Source organism: Gymnodraco acuticeps, unplaced genomic scaffold (assembly GCF_902827175.1).
Source record: "Gymnodraco acuticeps unplaced genomic scaffold, fGymAcu1.1, whole genome shotgun sequence".
Classification (NCBI taxonomy): Eukaryota; Metazoa; Chordata; class Actinopteri; order Perciformes; family Bathydraconidae; genus Gymnodraco; species Gymnodraco acuticeps.
The window spans coordinates 427,778-450,224 of NW_022990191.1; the positions used below are offsets into that span (position 1 = coordinate 427,778).

General features: G+C 42.3%; 2 protein-coding genes across 3 annotated transcripts in view; both read left to right on the forward strand.

Moving 5' to 3' along the window:
- The window catches only part of naif1 (nuclear apoptosis inducing factor 1), a 29,515-nt gene extending 22,434 nt beyond the window's left edge, over positions 1–7,081 (forward strand). Inside the window, exons 3-4 of one of the 2 annotated variants that reach the window (XR_004569158.1) lie at positions 5,950–6,771; positions 7,026–7,081. Coding sequence is in view for 1 of the 2 variants with exons in the window: in XM_034217928.1 (XP_034073819.1) it covers positions 5,950–6,467 (518 nt within the window). In the remaining variant the exon portion in view is untranslated. Of the gene's footprint in view, positions 1–5,949; positions 6,980–7,025 lie in introns of those variants that run through there. The other variant, XM_034217928.1, reaches the window with a different exon arrangement.
- Positions 7,082–13,882: 6,801 nt separating this feature from the next.
- Positions 13,883–22,447, forward strand: part of LOC117547298 (protein FAM102A-like) — a 58,909-nt gene continuing 50,344 nt past the window's right edge. Inside the window, 2 exon segments of the mRNA XM_034217925.1 lie at positions 13,883–14,031; positions 14,366–14,656. Of these exon segments, the coding sequence (XP_034073816.1) occupies positions 14,511–14,656 (146 nt within the window). The 5' untranslated portion in view covers positions 13,883–14,031; positions 14,366–14,510.

Below are 22,447 nucleotides of genomic sequence, written 5' to 3' on the forward strand. Positions count from 1 at the left end.
GGGGCATATTATACTAGTCGTAACATTGCTAAACTTTTTTCATGACGGTTTTCTCAGTCAACTAATGCTATTGCTAACAGTAACATCAATTAACACAGCCCTGCACACTGCACCTGCTGTCATATGCCGGGTCTGTGGTTCATCATCTTCCTTCTCATTCTCCTCCTTACTGCGACTGGGAACGGGAGCCCTTCTAAAAAGCTTTGTGATTTTCGAAAATGTTCCAGCTTCTTCCTGTAGCAATTTTCGTTTTTTCATTCTGGCTTTTTTTACTGTTCTCCATCTTGTCTTTCTCAATTTCGCTAGCTAACTTACTGATCAATCATCAAACTAAGCTAGGGAGCTTCCGGCCCAACCCTTCAGTTCATCTATTAGTAAGGTGACCAGATTTTCAAAATTAAAACCGGGGACATTTAGAGTTTTGCGGTCAATATATCATTAACATATCCAATTTTCTTCACTGTTAAAGAAAAAAGGGGGACAATTCTGGTTCAACGTAATTCGAACATTTTAACTGTTGGATACAAACAGAAGGACGATAGCTCATATATGAGACTTCAAAGGTCTTTTATTTTGAAACTGTACATCAGATTGTCCAGATTCTCTCTGAGTGATTAGATTGTGGTGTCCTGCTATCACCCTGAAGTGAAATAAGTATTTGAAAATTTGACAGTTTTTTATTTATTCTTGTATAAAAAACATGATAAAAACAGAAGGATGATAGCCCATATATGAGATTTCAAAAGTATTTTATTTTGAAATTCTACATCAGATTGTCCGGATTTTCTCTGATTGACTAGATGGGGTCTCCTGCTATCACCAGTAGCGTGGGGTGGGGAAAAATGTAGGGGAAGCCAATGTTTTTGGGTCGGGGGGGGGGTGGTCAATAACGTAACCAGATGAGTGATTACAGCGCCCGGTAACATTTTACACACATTTGTATCATACAGATGCAGGACTTGTACACGCCTGTTATCTAAGCGACAGGTCCGCATGCACTCTCCAGCTGAAACTCTCTCGTCTTATTAATTTAAGCATTTTCTTATTAATTTAAGCATTTTCTTATTAATTTATGCCAACCTCCCCCCACCAATGCAATACCAGCCGCTCAATGCGCAGTGCAGATTCGGTAATTAATAAATAAGAAGCATTCATTCACAAACTAAATCAGAAGACCTTTAAAGTTTTACGTTCACATCAAAGTATCAGTATGCGTTGTGTTGATAATGGACGAGACCCGCCGAGTCAGCGTAAAATTGAGACGATCTCTGTTTAATGTCTGAATCTGATAACAGATAAAATGATCAGTTTTACATACATTTCCCTCAGTGACTCCTCTCATTGCTTGGAACGTTTACAAAAAGGGAAGAGGAAACGTGAGGGACACAATATATACAAAAAGTAAAATCACAAAGAAAGGAAATGAAAGTCCTCACAACAATAAACTCCTGAGCACAGCTCTCCGACCTTGCCAGGTATTTAACATTCAATAAAATGAAGAACACAGAATACAATAATATAAAACACAGAATGTGTGTGATTATACAAAATTAAATTAAATAAACCCCACTGCATATTTACATCTGTTACACTAACACACACTGCAAGTGCAGCAACAGTCCTCGTCTCTGTAATTAGTTCAGTCCGTAGTCCAAAAGTAACACAAAAATATAAACAATCTCATCTATTCAGGTGATCGGGCCCTATATGGCATGCTATCTGCGGTGCTGATTTTCGGATAGCAGCACCCTGTGCTAATTAAACAACTGCAATAAAACAACTACTTCAGACTGAACACCTGCAGCTAAATCCAGGCAAGCAATGCACAATAACCAACAGAACCACATCAGAAATTGCACACATAGCTACACGGGCAGTTCAGGCAACAGGTATGCACAGAGAGAAAGGGGTGTGCATTTCACTCACCCTATTTGAAGAGGAAGGCCATTCTCCTGTCTTTCATGGTAGCGAAGTGGTCAATAACAATGTCATAGAACTTCCCAGCGGCCTTTAGGTCCTCCACAACAACAGAGTCAATGGATATTGTGGCTAGGTTGACAAGTCTGTCCTGTCCACACGTGTTCCTCAGATACGTTTTGATCCTTTTTAGACAGGAAAAGGAGCGCTCTGCTGATGTGCTGGTGGCTGGTATCGTGAGCATGAGCTGGAGCAGCTTGTAGACCTCGGAGAGTGTGCCCTGTAGGTCATCCTCAATAAGAAGCTGTATCAGCTCTCCTGGTGGCTTGTGAAACAACCTGTTGTTGTACAGCGTGTGCAGCTCATTCCTTAACTTCTGCTCATCAAAGAATGGATACGTGTTGATCAGCTGAGCCAGCTCACTGCTGGGAAATGCATCAGGGTTGCAGAACGATGTGAATGATGTGTGTTCCAGTATCCGAAAAAAGTGCAGGTGCTCCATATCTGCAAATCTTTGGGTCATGTGCAACACTATGCCGTCAACAATCTGGAAGTAAAGACGCCGGAAAGACACAACCGTTTCCTCGTCTCCTTCTTGGTGCTGGTTAAACCCTTGCTCCAGGTCGTCCCAGCCGCGGCGACGTCGTTTACGTCGGGGCACAGGATCGCCGACTGCTTTGACCGTGTCATCGTAAATGCGACTGAATGTCTCATCTGTTCTTGTGGCTTTGAGAGCGCTGAGAGTGCTCATGATCCGATCCTGGCATTTTTTTATGTCCGCCGTCTTGCTTTGCAGAACCTGGAAGAGTGGTTCTGTGAGGCCGAAAATGGACTGAAAGACCCCGAGCAGGAAGGTGAAGTCAAAATCCTCAAGTTTTTGCTTCAAGGAAGCACTCTGTGCAATGGTCTCTTTGTCCCATCCCGGCTCTGTCATTATCCTGTCAAAAGCGATACAGAGCGACCCGCGTCCTTCATGGATGGCGTGTACTGCGCAGCTTTTAAAGTTCCACCTCACAGCAGAACCCCCTGGTACACGCACAGCTCGATCAACTTCAGACAGTAGTGCTGATCTCTTACATGAACGTGAGAAAAAATTGTGGAAGGCATCGAGATTGGCAAAAAACAGTTTGGCTGCTTGGATGTTGTTTGTGCCTTGTGCTAAAACCAAATTTAATTTGTGAGCATAGCAGTGGATGAATAGCGCATTGGGGCAGTGTGCTTTCACTAAAGCCTGAACGCCACCGTGCTGTCCACTCATGCAGCTTGCTCCGTCATAAGTCTGACAAATCAGTTTGTTTGTTGGGCTGTAGTTCCCGATGGCTCTCATGACAACTGATGTTACAGCTTTTGCATCTCTTTCTAAGCTGACATCAAAAAAGCCGAGGAAACGTTCACACACACTGCCTTTTTCATTCACATATCTGATTATGATAGTGAGTTGGCACTTATTGGAGATGTCTGATGTGTCATCCACTTGTACAGCAATGAAAGGAGAAATGTGTATTTCTTCATCAGTCTCATCCTGGATACAACGAGCTATGCTCTCAATTATGTCATTTTGTATGGTGTTTGACATACCACTGAAGACTGTTGACGATCCCAAGTGCTCCGCGAGTGCAGTGTCAAACTCTGCAAATGCACGTACCAGCTCTACAAAATTGCCCCTGTTAGAGCTGCCAGCGGCCTCATTGTGTCCCCTGAATGCTTGCTCTTGACGTGCAAGGTACAGGGCAGCAATGATGAGTTTCCTCAGAATATCCCGGTTCTTTTTTACTTGTTCGTTGTGCTTCTTTGTGCTAATGGTTCTTGCTACATCCAGAGCCTCGTCAATCCTGACGCGTCCAAAAAGCTTTAATTTCACAGCACAATCTATATGATTTTTGGATTTACCGTGCCTCTCAATTGCCCGTGACAGGTTGGCAAGGTCGATGAATCCTGAAGTTGCCCAAGGATTGTTCAGGGAGCACGAACCCTTGTCAAAAAGAAGACATGGCCAGCAAAATAGACGCTGAAGTTTAGCGCTTCCAGTTAGCCACTCCGTGCGGACATAATTGTCCTCATTGAACGTCCGATTAGATCCCTTATTCCTCTGTGTACACAGCTCGAGTGTGGGCGTTGTCCTGTCATCTGCTTTAATTTTTAGTTGCTGCTGTAGCGGAAGTTTAGTGAAGTTATGCTTAATTAAGTACGCCAAATCTCCTCCCTCCATAATGCTTCATTTGCTTGATCATTTCTAACGGCGGTGATGACAGTTACAGTATTCAAATTGATGTTGATGTGATTGGATGGCAGTGTCCAATCAAATCGCCAGCCGCCAGCCGCCCCTGAAGGGAAGCAAGAGGCGGCTGGCTTCCCCTGGCATGGCCCTGACCAATCACAGGTTGGCAGGGGCATCACGTGGGCCTCATCTGATTGGTTAATCCCTCAATTTTTTTTCACCAAGGGAAGCTAGATTCTGCTGGCCTCCTCTCGCAACAGTGAATGCAATCTACTGTTTCACCATGACATCTAGAGGGGCGCTGTTTCACTCTTTGTAAAATACTCAATGAGAATGGGGGGAGAGACGGAGAGACGGTCCGGCAGGAACACACAGGAAAGTAGAATTACAGAAACAAAACAAAGTGTTTTTATTTATTTATTTAAGTTATAACTACAATCCGAAAAAACAGGGGAAGCCTGGCTTCCCTTGGCCTCCGGGAGAAAACGCCACTGGCTATCACCCTGAAGTGAAATAAGTATTTGATTGACTTCTGTGTGACTCTTTAATTATGGACGGTTTCCATTAAATAATAATAAAAATATAGATGGACAATAGATCTAATTTGAGATTTTAAACCGCATACATTTTAAATTGTGCTTCAGAAAGTAATGTTATTTTAGGAGTGTTGTGAGATAGTGTCAACATCAATTGAAATGAGTCACCCAGTGGAAATGTCAGATATGTCTTCATAACTGTATCCTTACATTTTACATTCACTCAGTTATAATGTGGTAGTTATACGGAGTTTGTTTTAAATTATTATTGATCACATTATAGTACATATTTCTTAATTTAAGCTCCAGTATATGAATATGTTTGGTGTGTTTTTTAGACGCTTTTATTTTGAAGGCAGTTTTTACATGCCTCTACCGTAATGCATAGGATATTCGCACACCGCAATACAACGTGCGGGCTGGCTTGACTGTGTTTTCCGAAGTGGGGGCCGGCTTGACCACAGTCTGGTCGTGACGTGGGCCAAGCATTAAGCTGATTACAATTTCACCTGTACCGAAGTGGGCCGATCGGAGTGGGGCAGTGGGCCGCGTCGAGTGGTCCGACCGGCCCACTTCCGGTACCGGGCTACCGGCCCATCGGGATTCGTCCCGAACGTCCCGATGGCCAGTCCGCCCCTGGCTCAGGCCCAGAGAAGCCCATGGCGTTTCTGGGTGATGTTGACATATGGCTTTGGCTTTTCATGGTATAGCTTTAACCTTCACTTGTGATGTAGTGACATACTGTGTTCACTGACAATGGTGTTCCAAGTGTTCCTGAGCCCACATGGTAATATCCTTCACAGAATGATAATGATTTTAATGCAGTGCCCCCTGAGGGATCGAAGGTCACCGGCATTCAATGTTGGGTTTTGGCCTTGCCGCTTACGTGCAGTTGTTGCTCCGGATTCTCTGAATCTTTTGATGACATTATGGACTTTAGATGATGAATTCCCTAAATTCCTTGCAATTGTATGTTGAGAAACGTTGCTCTTAAACTGTTGGACTATTTGGAACGTGTTGCAGGCATCAAATTCAAAATGAGTGAATATTTGCAAAAAAACACAACGTTTATCAGTTTGAACATTATTATCTTGTCTTTGTACTGTATTTAATTGAATATAGGTCGAAAAGGATTTGCAAATCATTGTATTCTATTTTTATTTAAGTTTTACACAACGTCCCAACTTCATTGGAATTGGGGTTCGTAGATGCAACTAGATTTTCAGTTTGGGTTTGAGTCACTTCATAACTAAAACAGCTTTTCTGTTCTGTTTCCAGCTGAAACTACTTTCCACACCCTGGAGGATGGAGGCGTGGTGGAGTACTGCACAACCACTGTGAGTGACTCAACTCCCACCGTGGTGGCGGCCGTTGAGGCTCCAGTAGAGATGCTGGCTGCCTCCTCGGCCTCTCCCCCTCCACCTCAGAGTCATGCCAAACCTCAGGAGCTGAAGAGCCGCATCGCCCTCAACTCCGCCCGCCTGCTGCAGGAGCAGAGGGTCACCAACGTGCACATCCGTCAGATCGCCCAGCACATGGAGGGACAGAACGAGCTGCTGCAGATGATGCGGCGCTCTCAGGAAGCTCAGGCCTTCGCACAGGAGAGACAGGCCCAGGCGCTGGAGGGCACCCAGGCCGCACTGCTGGCCTTAGTGCAGCTGCTCAAACCTGCTCTCAAAGACCTGCGCAAATTCCTCCAGAGTGGGACTGAAGCAGCCAACTCCAGCAGCTCCGCAGCAGAGGAGCAGAGGCCCAGAACACCTCCACCTCCACAGCCGGCCGAGGAGGCACAATAGACTCTGTGTGTGTGTGTGTGTGTGTGTGTGTGTGTGTGTGTGTGTGTGTGTGTGTGTGTGTGTACACAAATAAAAAACGTGTCAAAATTTGCTTTTGCGGTGAGCATGTACAGAATTTTAACTGTCTTTAACTAGCAGAGTTTATGTTATTTGAGACATTTAATTGAGTGTGTTTTTTAATGCAGAGATGCAGACGGTTATCAGTAACATGGAATCCTTAGTTTGATCCAGTCACCCTGCAGTTCACCCTGAATAAAGAATAACCAGTCCTGTTCTCCACACCAGAGATGGCAGGGGTCTTCAGGTAGTGTGCACTGTGTCTTCAGAACTGAAGAAAAACTTGAATAAAAATCATCTGCCTGTGTTTTGTCTCTGGGGTGCATTGCTACTTAGCAGCCAGGAGGGGTCAGTGTGTGTAAACAGGTTTCATCACTACAGCAGTATAGTTTAAAGGTCCCATCTTTTGGCCATTTTTATCATAATTCCATTGTTGAGGTCTATTGGAATAGATTTTCATTGTTCAATGTTCCAAAATCACATTGGTTATATCTCTCACAGGCTCCGCCCTCTACTGGACTATATGGGTACTACCTTATCATGCAAGCATTCACCTACTGAGACTTCTATCGACGTAGCCGGCCCCGGGGCGGGCCTACCTGAATGCGCGCGCGCATCTCACCGTATAAAAGGAAGCCTCGCCTCCTGACTGTCATCCCTTTCTCTTCAGCGAGCGGAAGTGAAACACTGAGCAAAGATGTGAAAGAGAAGAGAGATAAAAAACAAGCATGGAACCACTCCTAGAGCACCGGACCTGCCCGACATGCCCTGGCCTGATCGGGGGGGGGGGGGTCATACTATGACTTTGAGCCAAATACTTGTTTTTGGGCTGTATAAATAAATTGACTTGAAACAGTTGCTGATTTAGAGTACTGGCACCTTTTTTATTCCAATTCAAGCACCACTGACTATACATAAAAGTCAGAGCCACCTGTCGTCTGTGAAACCTCCTCCTTACTGCAGAACGTCTCTCATTATATGTGTTATAATGTTTTTTAACGGACGTTGTCTGATTATGTAATCATATGCGCGGGCCACTAGAGTCTGTTTATCTCCAGAGTAACAGCAGCATGAGAATAACCTGACGAAAGTGCAGAGGCTCCGGTAGAAATGGCCGGGATTTGCGGTTTTACCCTCTTAAGGTCTGACCAACAGAGATGGGGTCGTTACTAAAAAAAAAGTAATAAATTAAATATTACATATTACTTTAAAAAAAAGTAATATATTACACTACTTCGTTACTCTCTACATAAAGTAACTCGTTACTTTACTCGTTACTTTACTCGCAGGGTCGGCCCGCCCCTACAGGCAGATCACGCAGACTGCGGCGCACCTACAGTGTAAGTGCGCCACAGTTTTGCCTCTGCGAGACTCCACTTGCACCCCCAATTACTATTGCATTAAGGAAGACATAACACAAGTCTTTCTTTTTATATGCTCTAAAATAGGCTACCAGCCTACCACAACAAACTAACAGTCTGTGAAACGTCAAGACACTAATGAATGAAACCAGTTCAAGACGCATTATTCTTATCATTCTTTATGAGCGCAGTAACGGTAAGGTATCTAATTACTTATTTATTTAGTATTCCATAACTTAGTAACAGAGATGGTCAAACTAAAGTGGTAGAGACATGGCAGAATTCCTACAATGAAGCGGGACATTGAACTGTTCACCCGTGAGAGGGTGATCAACAAAAGAGAGCGAGCGGCCCCGTTGAGGGAGTTTACAGATGAAAAGACTCATCCATGTTTATGCAGCACTGCACGTGGAGATGTGGTCTCGCAAGTCGCGCATATTACATAGGCCTACATGTAAACCTGCGGCGGAAACCCCTCTAGTCTGTCAGTGAGTGTGATTATTTTATAAAAGTAACGAAGTAACGCGTGTCGGGGCAATGTTAGTAACTGTAGTGTGATTACTGTATTACCGTTACCGACAAAAGTAATATTATTACAGTATCGCGTTACTTTGTAACGCGTTACACCCAACTCTGCTGACCAATGGTTGAACAGCATTTCCGTGCACATGACTTGTGTTTAAAGTTTATAGTCCGTTTGAGTTTTGCCCGTGTGAACGCAAACCGAACCTTCTGAAAAATTTAACTGTACTGATCTCACTAGATGTTCCTGGAATCTAGCTATTCAGTCAGCATAAACATGAACTTCAAATAATTCCAGGAGAACGAGATTCTGAATTGGAGATTACTGAAGCTCCTGAATATTCTTATATTCTTTATTGTAAAACTGTAACACACAAGAAAAATACATTGTTTTACAGTTGCAATGAGATAAGTAGCCTATACATGACAGGTATACAGAAACACGACATAAATGACCATGCTATGGTAATGGACGAAGGTACATTTTAACCGTTTGTTTTTTCGTTCTAATTAAAAAAAATTAAAAAAGCAGAAACGGGTCGTTTTTTGGTTTTTCAATTTTGCCCCAAACCGAAAAAACGGAAATTCAGCTCGTTTTTTCGTTTTTCTGTTCTTACTGTTAAAACAAGTATACCACTCAATGTTTCGTTTCCATAAGTGGGTGCGTCTCCAGCGCCTCCTTGCTTCTGATTGGCTAGTGTGCTTGCGCTGTACTCTTCAAAAATAAAGGTTCTACGTCTTTGCCTTTAGACTACGTTACAAATATACGTATATTATTATATTCATACATACAAGTACAGAAGACATTCTGTCCGTATGTCTGTCTTTCTTTCTATGTATATGTCTGTCTCGATGTCTTTCCATCTCGATGTCTGTCTGTCTGTCTTTCTGTAACTATATTTTAGAGTTTAAAGCGTAGCCACTTTTACTCCTCTACATGTATTTAAAACCTTTAGTAACTTCACAGATTTGGATGAATGATGTGAAATGTAATCAACACTTAAATCAGACTTTAGTTCCACCTGGAGTAAATCCACAAGCTACCCTGCAGTATACAAAGTCATTCAAACTAGCTGCACCTTTACCAGCTTTGAGAACACTTTCATGATCAATCATTATAAAACATATCATATATATTATTCTGAAATGGACCAATCTGCACAACGACTACTTTTACTGTTGCTACTTTCACTATATTTTGATGAGAATACTTTTCTCTGAAAATTTGAATGAACATTTCTTTCACTTGAGGAACATTTTGAATGCAGGACTTTTACTGTAACAGAGTATTCCTACACTCTGGTACTTCTCCTTTTACTCAAGTACAAGATCTGAGTACTTCTACTTTTACTCAAGTACAAGATCTGAGTACTTCTACTTTTACTCAAGTACAAGACCTGAGTACTTTTACTCAGGTACAAGATCTGAGTACCTCTACTTTTACTGAAGTACAAGATCTGATTACTTCTACTTTTACTCAAGTACAAGATCTGAGTACTTTTACTTTTACTCAAGTACAAGATCTGAGTACTTTTACTTTTACTCAAGTACAAGATCTGAGTACTTCTACTTTTACTGAAGTACAAGATCTGATTACTTCGACAACCTCTGATTAATGGTTGATTTCCAAATGTTCTGTTGGTGCGTGGATGATCAAATAATAGTGTTTGATTGTATTGCCTTACGTATGGAGCTATTTGCCTGTGTTTAGAAACATAATTAAACATACCATGGACACACATTCAAACAATTTTCCATTTATTAAACATTGCAGATGAACAATTAACAAGTCATACAGCTAAAGAAAACTACAACAATAATTTTCTGTATGATGATATCATGGAACCTGGAATTTGAACACACACCATTTAACAATAAACTTAACAATAAACGACTGAACTGCTGTCCACTTTAGGGTAGGGCCCTTAAAGCATCCAGTTCTGCAGACAGTCCAGCAACCTGGGTATACACTGGCTCCTGATCCCTGCACTTGCCTTTACACATATCTTCTTACAATGCCTATGAGATCCTTTATCCCGTTTTGGAATGGTGCTGGCTCGTTATGAATGGCACGCTCAAAGAGTTCAGCAATGTCCGCATTGTTCCTTGCAAATTCTTGTTCAGCTGCTGTCTGGTGCTCCACAGTGGCAAATGGGTTTCTCCCAAACAGCGACACTCGTGTCAGAGAGGACCCCACTTCCTGATGATAGCCGTCTGCAGCATCTGTAGCTTCAGGCAAAAATATCTGCAGGCAGTCTCTTTGGGCACCCACCATGAGCAAGTTGATCTGGGATACCCTTACCTTAAAAAAAACACAAATAAGTAGCCATTGTTAGTGTAATGTTACATATCATGCATATCAATGAACCTCACACAGCGTGTAACCATAGCCTGCCCTTACAAAAAATGGTACTTGTGCTATTAGTACACTTCTTACAAACTTTAAAAAGTATGTTTTTAATTTGACTGTTTATGTACTTACCAGATATATATGTTTCATGCAATAAGAGCAATCTATAAACTAGATAGTAGATATGTCTTTACTCAGACAATTATTGAAATATTGTAATATATACATGCCACATTTAAACATTTCCATCCACCTAGTGTAAAAAAGGGATACAGAGAGAAACAAATGTAGGATATAAGTACAACTTATAAAAATGCATAAAGAAGGTCATTTGTTATGGGGCTTAAGTAACATTCTGAAAACTGCTATACAAACCTTGGATTCTGTGTGCATTCCAGTACTGCACCATCCGGTCAAGTCCCATTTTGGCTACCTGACAGGTAAGAGTGGACACACAATATCGTGTGATGTTGTCTTCGAGGTTTAGTTCCTCCTGGTCAACAAGGTGGTTGAGTGCGCCTTTCAGAGGGTAGTTTACCCTGTTGTTTACCTCTGGCCACATCCTTTCTATAATATGATTCTGTAATTGAAAGTAAACAAAAATGAGAATAGTCAAATGTAGAGAGCACATTGTAATTTCCCATTGTTCATTTCCCAATTTCTTTCCCAATTTCCGGCTTTGTATTTTATCCATTTCCTGTTGTATCCAGTTCAAAAGTACTGTGTATCTCTCCTATGTCATAGGAAAAAGCTAGCAGTCCCCTAGAGAAGTTTAGTGAACGCCATGGGTCTATTGATAGCTTTATCAGCTAGCAGTTGGGTGAATAATGGAATGAGATCAGAAATCTTTTATGTGTCTCTCCACAGGGTAATTTACATGATTACAGCAGATAAAGTGAGGAATAAAAGACAAAAATGGCTATGTGGGGATTGTCCACAGTATTGAGTATGTAAGTCGCTTTGGATAAAAGCGTCTAACAAGTAACATGACTGTATGAACACCATCCATCCATCCATCTTCTCCCGCTTATCCGTGGTCGGGTCACGGGGGTAGCAGTTCCAGCAGAGAGCCCCAAAGTTCTTTTCCCTGGCCACATCAACCAGCTCTGACTGGGGGATCCCAAGGCGCTCCCAGGCCAGCGAAGAGATATAATCCCTCCACCTGGTCCTAGGTCTACCCCTTGGTCTCTTTCCAGCTGGACGTGCCTGGAACACCTCCCTAGGGAGGCGCCCAGGTGGCATCCTAACTACGTGCCCGAACCACCTCAACTGGCTCCTTTCAACGCGGTTCCCCACCCCTGACCTAAAGAATATATCTAGGATTAAAAGACTAATGTCACAGCAGGATTTGGAAAAACTTGTCCATGCTTTTATCTTCAGTAGACTGGACTACTGTAATGGTGTCTTTGCAGGTCTCACTAAAAAATCTATTAGAAAGCTGCAGCTGATTCAGAACGCCGCTGCTCGAGTCCTCACTGACACTAAGAAAATGGATCACATCACTCCTGTTCTGAAGTCTTTACACTGGCTTCCTGTGTGTCAAAGAATAGATTTCAAAATACTGCTGCTGGTTTATAAAGCACTGAATGGTTTAGGCCCAAAATACATTTCTGACCTCCTGCTAAATGATGAACCATCCAGATCTCTCAGGTCTTCAGGGACTGTTCAGCTTTCTGTCCCCAGAGTCAGAACTAAACATGGAGAAGCAGCGTTCAGTTATTATGCTCCAAATATCTGGAACAAACTCCCAGAAACCTGCAGGTCCGCTGCAACTCTGACTACTTTTAAATCCAGGCTGAAGACTTTTCTTTTTGTCGCTGCTTTTAATTGAACTATTCACATCTTAAACTGCACTGTAACTTTTATCCATGTATTTTTCTTTTAATGTTTCTTTTATTATCTTTTCTTTTTAATGACTGATTTTAAATGCCATTTTCTTAATGTCTTTCGTTTTTTGTAAAGCACTTTGAATTGCCTTGTGTTGAAAGGTGCTATATAAATAAACTTGCCTTGCCTTGCTATGTTAGTACATTCTTAAAAAACAAAACACCATTTAATAATAATAATATAGTAATATATTACTGTCACTCCGTTACTTTTGTAACGCGTTACACCCAACACTGTCCCCTACAAATGTACCATTTCAATCATTTCAAAGTGACACAGACACATTGGATTAACCTATGGATTAACCTTCAGCAGCGGTTTTATTGTTTTAATGCCATTGAAGACCACTTTGACCAGACAACGACAAAGGTAAGCCATTTTGCCGTTTTTAGCTACCTAGCGCCACATGTTTTGATGTCTGTTCTTGTTGATATTTTCGCGAGTTCTTATCATAGAGTGATGATGTATGTACCTATTGATTCTGTGTCATCTCACGATGCTAATCGATGGGTTGGATGTGCAGATAAGATAAGTAATAAGGGTGTTATTCCGCTCGTGGCAAATTCAGAGGCAGAGCGTTAGCTTTGTGGGTTTAAAAAAAAAAAAAAGATCAGTTAGCTGAGTTTCTTCCCGTTACATGGACATAACACATTCATAGTTTATTGAATATTAAGATGCCCTCAGACGCTGTTTCCTGCAGATGATGCGTTTTCCCCCCCGGTATCGGGGGGGCGGTGTAGAACAGGTTAAAAGATAGAACAAGATACAAGTATAATAAAACAAAAAATTAACCTGAACAGCACAAAATGACAATAGAAAAATAAATAGAGTATAAAGAAGATAAAGAAAATACTTAATACATTTGAATGCTCTACATATACAATTCCAATAGGCAACAGAAATATTTAGAATATACAGAAACATATTGACGTTATATTATATACACTAGAATTGTGCAAAGTAGATGTTGTGCATATTGTTCTGGGTTCTAGGAAAGGAGAAACTCAATAAAATATTGAAAAGATAAATATTGGCTTCCTAAATATAGTGTAGACGTAGTATAAAGCATAACACATAAAAAGAAAATACTCAGGTTAAGTACAAGAACCATAACATTTTCCTTAAGCAGCCTTCAATACTTAAGTAGCCTAAATGTACTTCCCTACATTCCACCACTGCCTCCATTTTCAGCTATGCACCTCTGCACAGTGTGTACACTTTGTGGACGGTCCCTAACTCTGAGTTGTTTTACAGCCTGTCTGACTGTTGAACTCTCTACCGGGGAGGGAAAGTTGTGGAAGATGAACTGAAACCGATGAAAGGGTCAAAAACCCCGCCAACGGTACACAGCCAAAACCAGAATGCGGAGCACCGGACAGACGGAGCGGTGAGTCAGAGAAGTTTCCCCGGCACTCAGCCCGCGGAGAGCCGCCCCGGCGCTGCGTGTTCGCGTGGCAGCTGTCTGAACCGCGAGACACTGTTACTGCTGGAGGAAACACAGAAAGAGTTTCAAACTGTTGAAAAACCTTATATTCATAAATCAAACTAAAGCATTACATAGGATGTGTTTTTTTAAAATCTACTACGTGGGATAGAAACATCCAGGGTACATTTAATGTCCACATCTGTCATTGCTGTAGAAACCGTAACACGAAGTTCCCAATGGAGCTGCATTCAGCTGCTTGTATAACTCTAACAAGTGTTTTTATTTCCCATTCCAGGTCTGAACATGTTTCCAGAGATGACTGACCTTGAAGCAAAGAGGGATTTCCAGCCCTTACTTTAAAGCCACGTTCAGTATATTTATTTGTTCCTAACTCTTCCATTGGTGTTCATCATACCAGGAGCACACTCCAGCTGGGAACAATGTCTTTTTTGACAAGAAAGAAGAAGTTCAAATTTCAAGTGCACTTTACATTGGAGGAGCTAACAGCGGTGCCTTTTGTCAATGGAGTGCTTTTCTGCAAGATCCGGCTGATTGATGGGGGGGACTTTGCCATTCAGTCATCCAGGTATTTGGAAACACTCTCAACTTCCTTGTTTTGAAGCACTAACACCTCTGTTGCATGCAACCAACACACTCTGCTTTCACTAGCATACTCTCTGACACAAATGCCCCCCCCCCCCCCTAATTTCAATAGTTGACACTCAGAGGTGGGAGAAGTAGGCCTACTAAATCTGTACCAGAGTGTAGGAATACTCTATTAAAAGAAAAAGTCCTGCATTCAAAATGTTACTCAAGTTAAAGTACAAAAGTATTGGCGATAAAATATACTTAAAGTAGCAAAAGTACTGCAGATTGGTCCATTTCAGAATAATATATATACAATAATATATACAGTGGAGGAAATAAGTATTTGACCCCCTTGCAGAACATGTGTTAGATCTTGGTGGACAGAGGTCAGACGCTTCTTGTAGTTGGTCTCCAGGTCTGTGCACATCTCAGGAAGGATGTTGGTCCACTCCTCTCTGAAGATCCTCTCCACATCCTTCAGGTGTTGAGGCTGATGCTTGGCATCTGGAAGCTTCAGCTCCCTCCACAAACTTTCTATGGGATTAAGGTCTGGAGACTGGCTAGGCCCCTCCATCACCTCAATGTGCTTCTTCTTTAGCCACTCCTGTGTTGCCTTGGCCGTATGTTCAGGGTCATTGTCCTGCTGGAAGACCCCTCCATGACCCATGTTCAGAGTCCTGGCTGAGGGAAGGAGGCTGTCGGCCAAGATGTTACGGTACATGTCCCCGGCGTCCACCCTCCTCGATGCAGGGAAGTTCTCCTGTCCCCTTAGCAGAGAAACACCCCAAAGCAGAATGTTTTCACCTACATGCTGACGGGGGGGATGGTGTTCTGGGGTTATAGCAGTGGTTCTCAAACTTTTTCTGTCAGGACCCCTCTTTGGAGAAAAAAAAAAGTCGGGCCCCCCCCAACACAAATAGTCACGTAATGGGCCAAGTTAACATTTATTAAAATACATCAATATGAACGTGAGCATTCCTTTGCTAGATCAGTGATAATAAAACAATGCTCCATAAGTCTGTGTGGTCAGAAAAAAAAAATACATAATACAATTGTGCAATCCCTTTGCTAGAACAATAAGTTATAATACTTTGCAATCTGTGCAAAAAAAATGAAAAGAAAGAAAATGCTGATATTTGGCAAAAAAGTGTGTCTTATCATTAGTGGCTGCAATGAGCCTGTTTGGCACTGCACATTTCTTCAAAACGGGGTTGCAGGCTCAGTGGCGGTGCCAGAGATTTATTTTGGGGGTGCTGTGGGGTAGCTTGACATTTCATAGAGTTGCGCAAACATTTAGGGTTTCCCATTAATGTACCGGGCGCTACAGTGGAATTTTCTACTGCAACAATCCCCACGCAAATACACAGTGTTCCCGCAACAGTTACAATGAAGGCTCGATAATCAGCTCATGGCATATAGGTGTAAGCAGGGGTAAAGTGCTATTTTTATAAGTGGTGTGTGGACCTCACATAGGGGGGTCCGGGGGCAAGCTCCCCCGGGAAGATTTTTTTTAAATATTGAAGTTGAAAGCATCAATCTGGTGCACTTTCAGAGCAACATGAAGAGATCTATGGATACATCTCTCAACACCCAGATGAAACAGAACTGTAAACAGATTTACTTTTTCTTTGTGGATATTTTACAAATCACCCTTTTAAACTGTATTCTTTTTTTACTGTCATATAGTATTTCATACCTGTTTTTCATTTATTCTCTCATTTTTTATAACTATAATGATCATATAAACGGGAGCCTCGGAAATAATTGTTTACATTAATTGTGACCAAAACGTTTGAGAACCGGCCACTAGCTTGCTAGCACCAGAAGCTAACAACAGCGATCTCCGGTACCGGTTCTTCTCTCTCTCATCTATTTTCTCTTCTTCCTCTCTCTCTCTCTCTCTTCTCTAGAGAGAGCGATATAGCGAGAGAGCGCGATAGAGACTATCTCTATCGCTCTCTATATCTCTATCTCTCTCTTATATCTCGCTCTCTCTTCTCTCTCTCTCTCTCTCTCTATCTCTATCCTCTCTCTCTCTCTCTATCTCTCTCTCTCTTTCTCTCTCTCTCTAAACTTAAGTAAAGTACAAGTACAATTGTACTTAAGTAGAGTACTTGAGTAAATGTACTTAGTGACATTCTGTTTTCCCACACAGAACATGTCTAGATGATGTACACACTCGTTGCTACAAAGGCGTGGATAATTGACCTCTGTTGTGAGTTTTCCACCTCAGATAAGAGCTACAGCAGTAAAACTGGTATGACACTGCACGTCACCACAGTTTATGTTATTTCACCCTCATGTCTCCTGGGAAAATGGCCTTTTGTGCTGTTTCAGCTCCAGCCTGACTACAGTGACACTGGGAGCTGCCCAGGGAGGCACCAGCCTCCTGCTGCTCCTCTCTGAGCCTCTCGGATTATGTTGAAGTTCAGTGGATTGCCTAGGCAAGTTTTGAAGCAAGCTAAATGTTCTTCTTCAAACTGTCTTCTCTTCACATCTAGACCTCCGCAGACCATTTGTCTAGGCAATTTTCAACAGCAGCAACAGCCAAAGGGTGGGGAACTTTTGATGGGCTGTCCACAGCTGCTGGTCCTTTTTGTGCATGTTTTAACCCTTTTAGAGCTTATAATATTGCAAAATACAATTCAGAATTAGTTTTTTTCCTCTTGGTTTTCATTCCATTCTTTTGCGTTAAGAAATAAGCAGAGACTTTCTTGCCTGAGATAACTAGGTATGCATTTGAAGAAGATTGAAGAAGAAGAAGATTCAACTTATTGTCATTACGTAGTACAGGTACTATGTAACGAAACGGTTTCTCTGCATTTGACCCATCCTAGTGTTAGGAGCAGTGGGCTGCCATTATGTACGGCGCCCAATTACCACCTAAACAGAACAGCTCAACAGTTTAGGAAATGCTTATATTTGCTTCTTTCATAACTGAGATGACAAGATCAATATTATGTGTGTAGAGCTGGAGTGAGGAGGTTGACAGCCTAGCTTAGCATTAAGACCTGAGGAAGGTGTAAACTGCTAGCCTGGCTACACCCAAAGCCATAATAAACTTCCCAACACACCTCAAGCTCGCATATGATTACATTGTATTTCTTTGTTTCAAATGTGTATGCAACAGAAAAGTATTGTTCGAGGCTCTAGAGGAAATGATGTGTTGAAAGCATTTCTTTACATAAACACTACTCTGCCCAGTATTTGTGTGCACGGTCTCCAGCTATAGAATAGGTAGCCGTATTTGTGAGGACAGGTCCTGGTACCTGCGGTGTAACTCTGATAAGACCTGACCCAGAACTAATATTGATATTTATTTCACCTTTACAAGAAAGTGAAGTTTATTTCCTAAGATGTTGATATTCCTATAAAGCAGATTTGATATGTTTCCCAAAATTGAATTCATGTGGGGTGGCCAACCCGCACCTCTCGAGCCGCATGCGGCTCTTTGCCTAGTTTCATGCGGCTCTTCAGTTCATATCGAATTGTATATGTGTGAGTTTGGGGGAGAGACACTGACGGCCCGTCCACACAGCGGCGTGCGTTGAAGCTTCCAACGCTTCTGCCCATTCACTTTGAATGGGGTGACGTCACTTTTAGCCGAACTGCATTTTGGGAAGCGACGTGGAGCGTTGCTGGCGTCAAAAGTTGAGCAATGTTCAACTTTTGACGCCTCGACGGAGGCGTCAGCCAATGAAATCCCGTTTATGCAAATCTGCCAGTACAAGCGCTAGCCAATCAAACCGCGTGTATGCTGGGAGAGACTACGCAGGTCATTTCCTCATATTCAAAAAAATTGAGGGAAAATTCATTATAGCGGTAGTGAATCACCCGGTGCTGTATGATCAGTCTCTGTTGATCTACCGGGATACAAACCGGAGGAGCGAGGCATGGAGGGAGGAGGCAGAGACAGTGGGTGAAACTGGTAGGTTTTTGCCTGTTTGGGGATTTTATATCCAGTTTACTTCGTTTTAACATTGCTATTGCTTTGTATGTCGGGGGCGGGAGATTCATGTGATTGGTTGTTGGTCGTGTTGCTCGCAAAAAATCCCCAAGCTTCAGATACGCCCACCTCCAAGCGTTAACGCACGCTGCTGTGTGGACGCTCCGTGACTCCTGACTATAGTGTTGCACGGTGTACCGATACTTGAAAGGTACCGAGATACCCTGCCGTTAAAAACGTTACGATTCCTCCGTTTCATTAGTATCTGTACTTTAAGAATGACGGGGGAAAGTACTCCGGTGAGAAAGCGCCGTTTTTACAAGAGCCGTGTGTGTTCAGCGCTCTGCTTCCACTCCCTGCACTGCAGCCGTGCCTGCAGTCCCGCCCCTCTCAAGCACGTTCTAAGTCCCTCCCCTCTCTCGTGCACGCGCTAACTGCCAGAGCATGTGAGAAAACGAGAAGCATGGCTGCAAGTGGGAGTACAACTGCCGCTGCGCCTCGGCTTGTTGACAAAAAAGACGCCAGAAGCGAAATGTGGAAGTATTTTAGCTATATCTCTGACAGTGAGGGCAAGCCTACGGACACCACGAGACCTGTCTGTAAGAAATTAATTAATTAATTAATTAATTTTATTTAATACGAATTATTGTAATTTATTTTATTTATTGTTCTCATTGTTTAAACGTTTGTGTTATGGTTATGGTGTGAAATAAAGCACAATAATTACATTTAAAACTGTTTCCCTTTTTTTAAGAAAAGTATCGAAAAAGAATCGGAATCGCAATTCTTGACTTGGTATCGAAACCAAAATGTTGGTATCGTGACAACCAGAGGCGCGGGAAGGTATTTTGAGTGGGGGTGCTGAGGTGCTGGACTCCAGTGAACACTATTACGGGCACTATAGAGCACGCACAAAAGCACTCCCCACACGCAAACACACAGTACACCCGCGACTGTTACAATGAAGGCTCGATAATCAGCTCACGGCATATAGGCAGGGGTAAAGTGCTATTTTTTACGAGTGGGGAGCAAACCTCACCTCCTCTAGGGGGGTCCGGGGGATGCTCCCCCGGGAAGATTTGTTTTTAAATATTGAAGTTAAAAGCATCAATCTGGTGCACTTTAAGAGCAACATTAAGAGATCTATGGATACATCTCTCAACACCCAGATGAAACACAATTGTAAGCAGATGTTCTTTTTCTTTATGGATATTTTACAAATCACTCTCCTTTCAAACTCTATTCTTGTTTTACTGCCATATAGTATTTCATAACTGTTTTTCCTTTATTCTCTTATTTGTTTTATAACTATAATGATCATATGAAGGTGTGCCGCGGAAATAATCTTTTGAATAATTTGTGACCAAACCGTTTGAGACCCACTGAGATAACTTAGACTCAGTGATGTACCTGAATGCGTTCAATGAACGATCGTTCATGAACGCGTTCATATTTTGGGCGAACGTGAACTGAACGTACTGTATTTCCGCTAGATGAACGTAATTGAGAACGCGTTCATTCTCAGCGCTGTATAACGGCGTTCAAAAGTGCGTTCATTCTCAGCACTGTATTATAACGGCGTTCAAAAGGGTGCCAGATTTCATATGCCTTTCAGCCGAAAACCCAGTTAAAACACACCGTAAACAGGCTTCAAAATAATGCGGAAAACCACCCAATCTGGCAACAGCAAGCTGCCTGTGACGCATGCGCGCCTGTCACCCCTGGCTGTCGCACTAAAATATACGTCATTAGACTCCTCACAACAAACAATGTGGAACCGCTGAACCGGCGAGCATTGAATGAATGAATGAATTAGTATGGACGAAGCCGAGAGCAGCTGCAGCAGCACTCGCTCAGAGTCAGACTCTACGGCGTCGGCGTATGAGCATTTAAAAGAGTTTTACGTTAAAGTCAGTACTGACTCAGACGGAACAAATCTAACGTTTGCCTGTAACCTTAGTTTCATACCTCAGCCTGGTTCCTAGCTCGTGTTGTGTTAGTACAGAGTTATGTCGGCACATGTTTATATGTTTGCACAATGACTACTTTCACTTTTGGTACTTTAAGTATATTTAGATTCTTATACTTAATAAAGACCATTCAAGCAGCACGTTTTTCCTCATGTTTTTGAAAATATACTGTAGAGATGAAAGCTGCAGCTGCTACTAGTGTGGACTGAATGGGGGGCAGCAAAGCGTTATGGAAATGCCAGTATTCTGATTGCTGTCTGTGGTTCTATATGGGTTGTGGCAATCATTTTGACAAATAATAGCTCGCAGCAACGTATTGAAAAAATAACTATAAACTATAAATTAGTTCATTTTTGAAACCATGAACTTTAGTTAAAAATGTTGAATTATGAACTATGAACTGAACTAGTTCATTTTAAAATTTGTGAACTGAACTAGTTCATTTTAAAATGTGTGAACTGTGAACTGAACTAGTTCATGTAGAAAGTGAACTTTCCCAACACTGCTTAGACTAAAGTTAACTATCTAAACACTCAGAGTCCTTTAGCTCACCTGGGGCCTCATTTATAAAGGGATATACGCTCAAAAAATGGCGTACGCCAGTTTCTACGCAATGTTTGCGATTTATAAAATACTAACTTGACGGGAAAACGTGCGGTCCTCCACGCAAACTCTAACCCATGCGTACGCACTAAGCACAAAAACGGGAGAGACGAGAACCTGCGACACCGTTGGCAGAAGGAAGAATGGAGAGAAATATGTGGAAATAATACCATAAACAAAATGTTACCTCTCATTTATCATATATGAAGAATTCATTTTCAAACATTGATTAAAGCCAATCTTAAAATGATTAAACAAACGCCTGTTTGAGACTCCTCAGTGCACACAAAAACATAACTTGGAGAAATAAATAAATACGGATATGTTATTTAAAACCACCTCGAATATGTTGTGTTAATGTTATGAAATGTTTTCTCATAAATGATGCGGTTTTGCATTTCTATAGGTTGTACGAGCATGGTTTTGTATACTACCATGTTTAATCATGTTTTATGCCGTTTGCTAAGACTTGATAAGTCGCTCATAAAACACAGGAGGTATGGAAACTAAGAACACCATATGTGGTAAATCGTACAGCTAATATAACACAACACATTAGTTGTATTTCCTTTAACTGGTGGATATAGAGTTGCTGCAGTGGAGACGCTGCGCACAGCTGATCGACAGCTGGGACACAAACCACCAAATACGAAAACATAATTCAGATCCAGTCGTCATGACTCCACTCCGGAGGGATTCCCCGATCATACAGTTTCTCATCAAGGGGGTGTCTCCTGTCCCCGGTACAAACACACTGCCTGAGGAAGGCTATGGTTGCGTTCGGATAGTTTAAAAATCAGCTCCTAAGTTCTAACCCTATCTCCTATTCCTTGACCTCTGAGTGAAACGTCACGGGGTTAAGGGATAGTGGATAGGAGAATTCAAAAGGACTTACGGCCCGTCCACACAGCAGCTTTTGGCGATTTGTCCACCGCTTCCAGCGCGTCTCCGCCCATTGACTTTGAATGGGGATGACGTCACTTTCCCTCGCTTGTCGCCGAACTGCATTGTGGGGGGAGGAGGCGAAGATTTCCAGGATTTCCAGGATGTTCAGGATTCCAAAGTTGAACAATGTTCAACTTTTGAGGCTGAGCTGGAAGCGACAGCCAATCAGATCCGTTTATGCAAATCTGACAGTAGAAGCTCTAGCCAATCAAACCGCGTGTAAGCAGGGAGAGCCAGACCGCAGTTCATTTCCTCATATTCCAAACGAGAAATTACGGTAGCAAATCACCCGGTTCTTTACGACCAGAACTATTTACCGGGATAC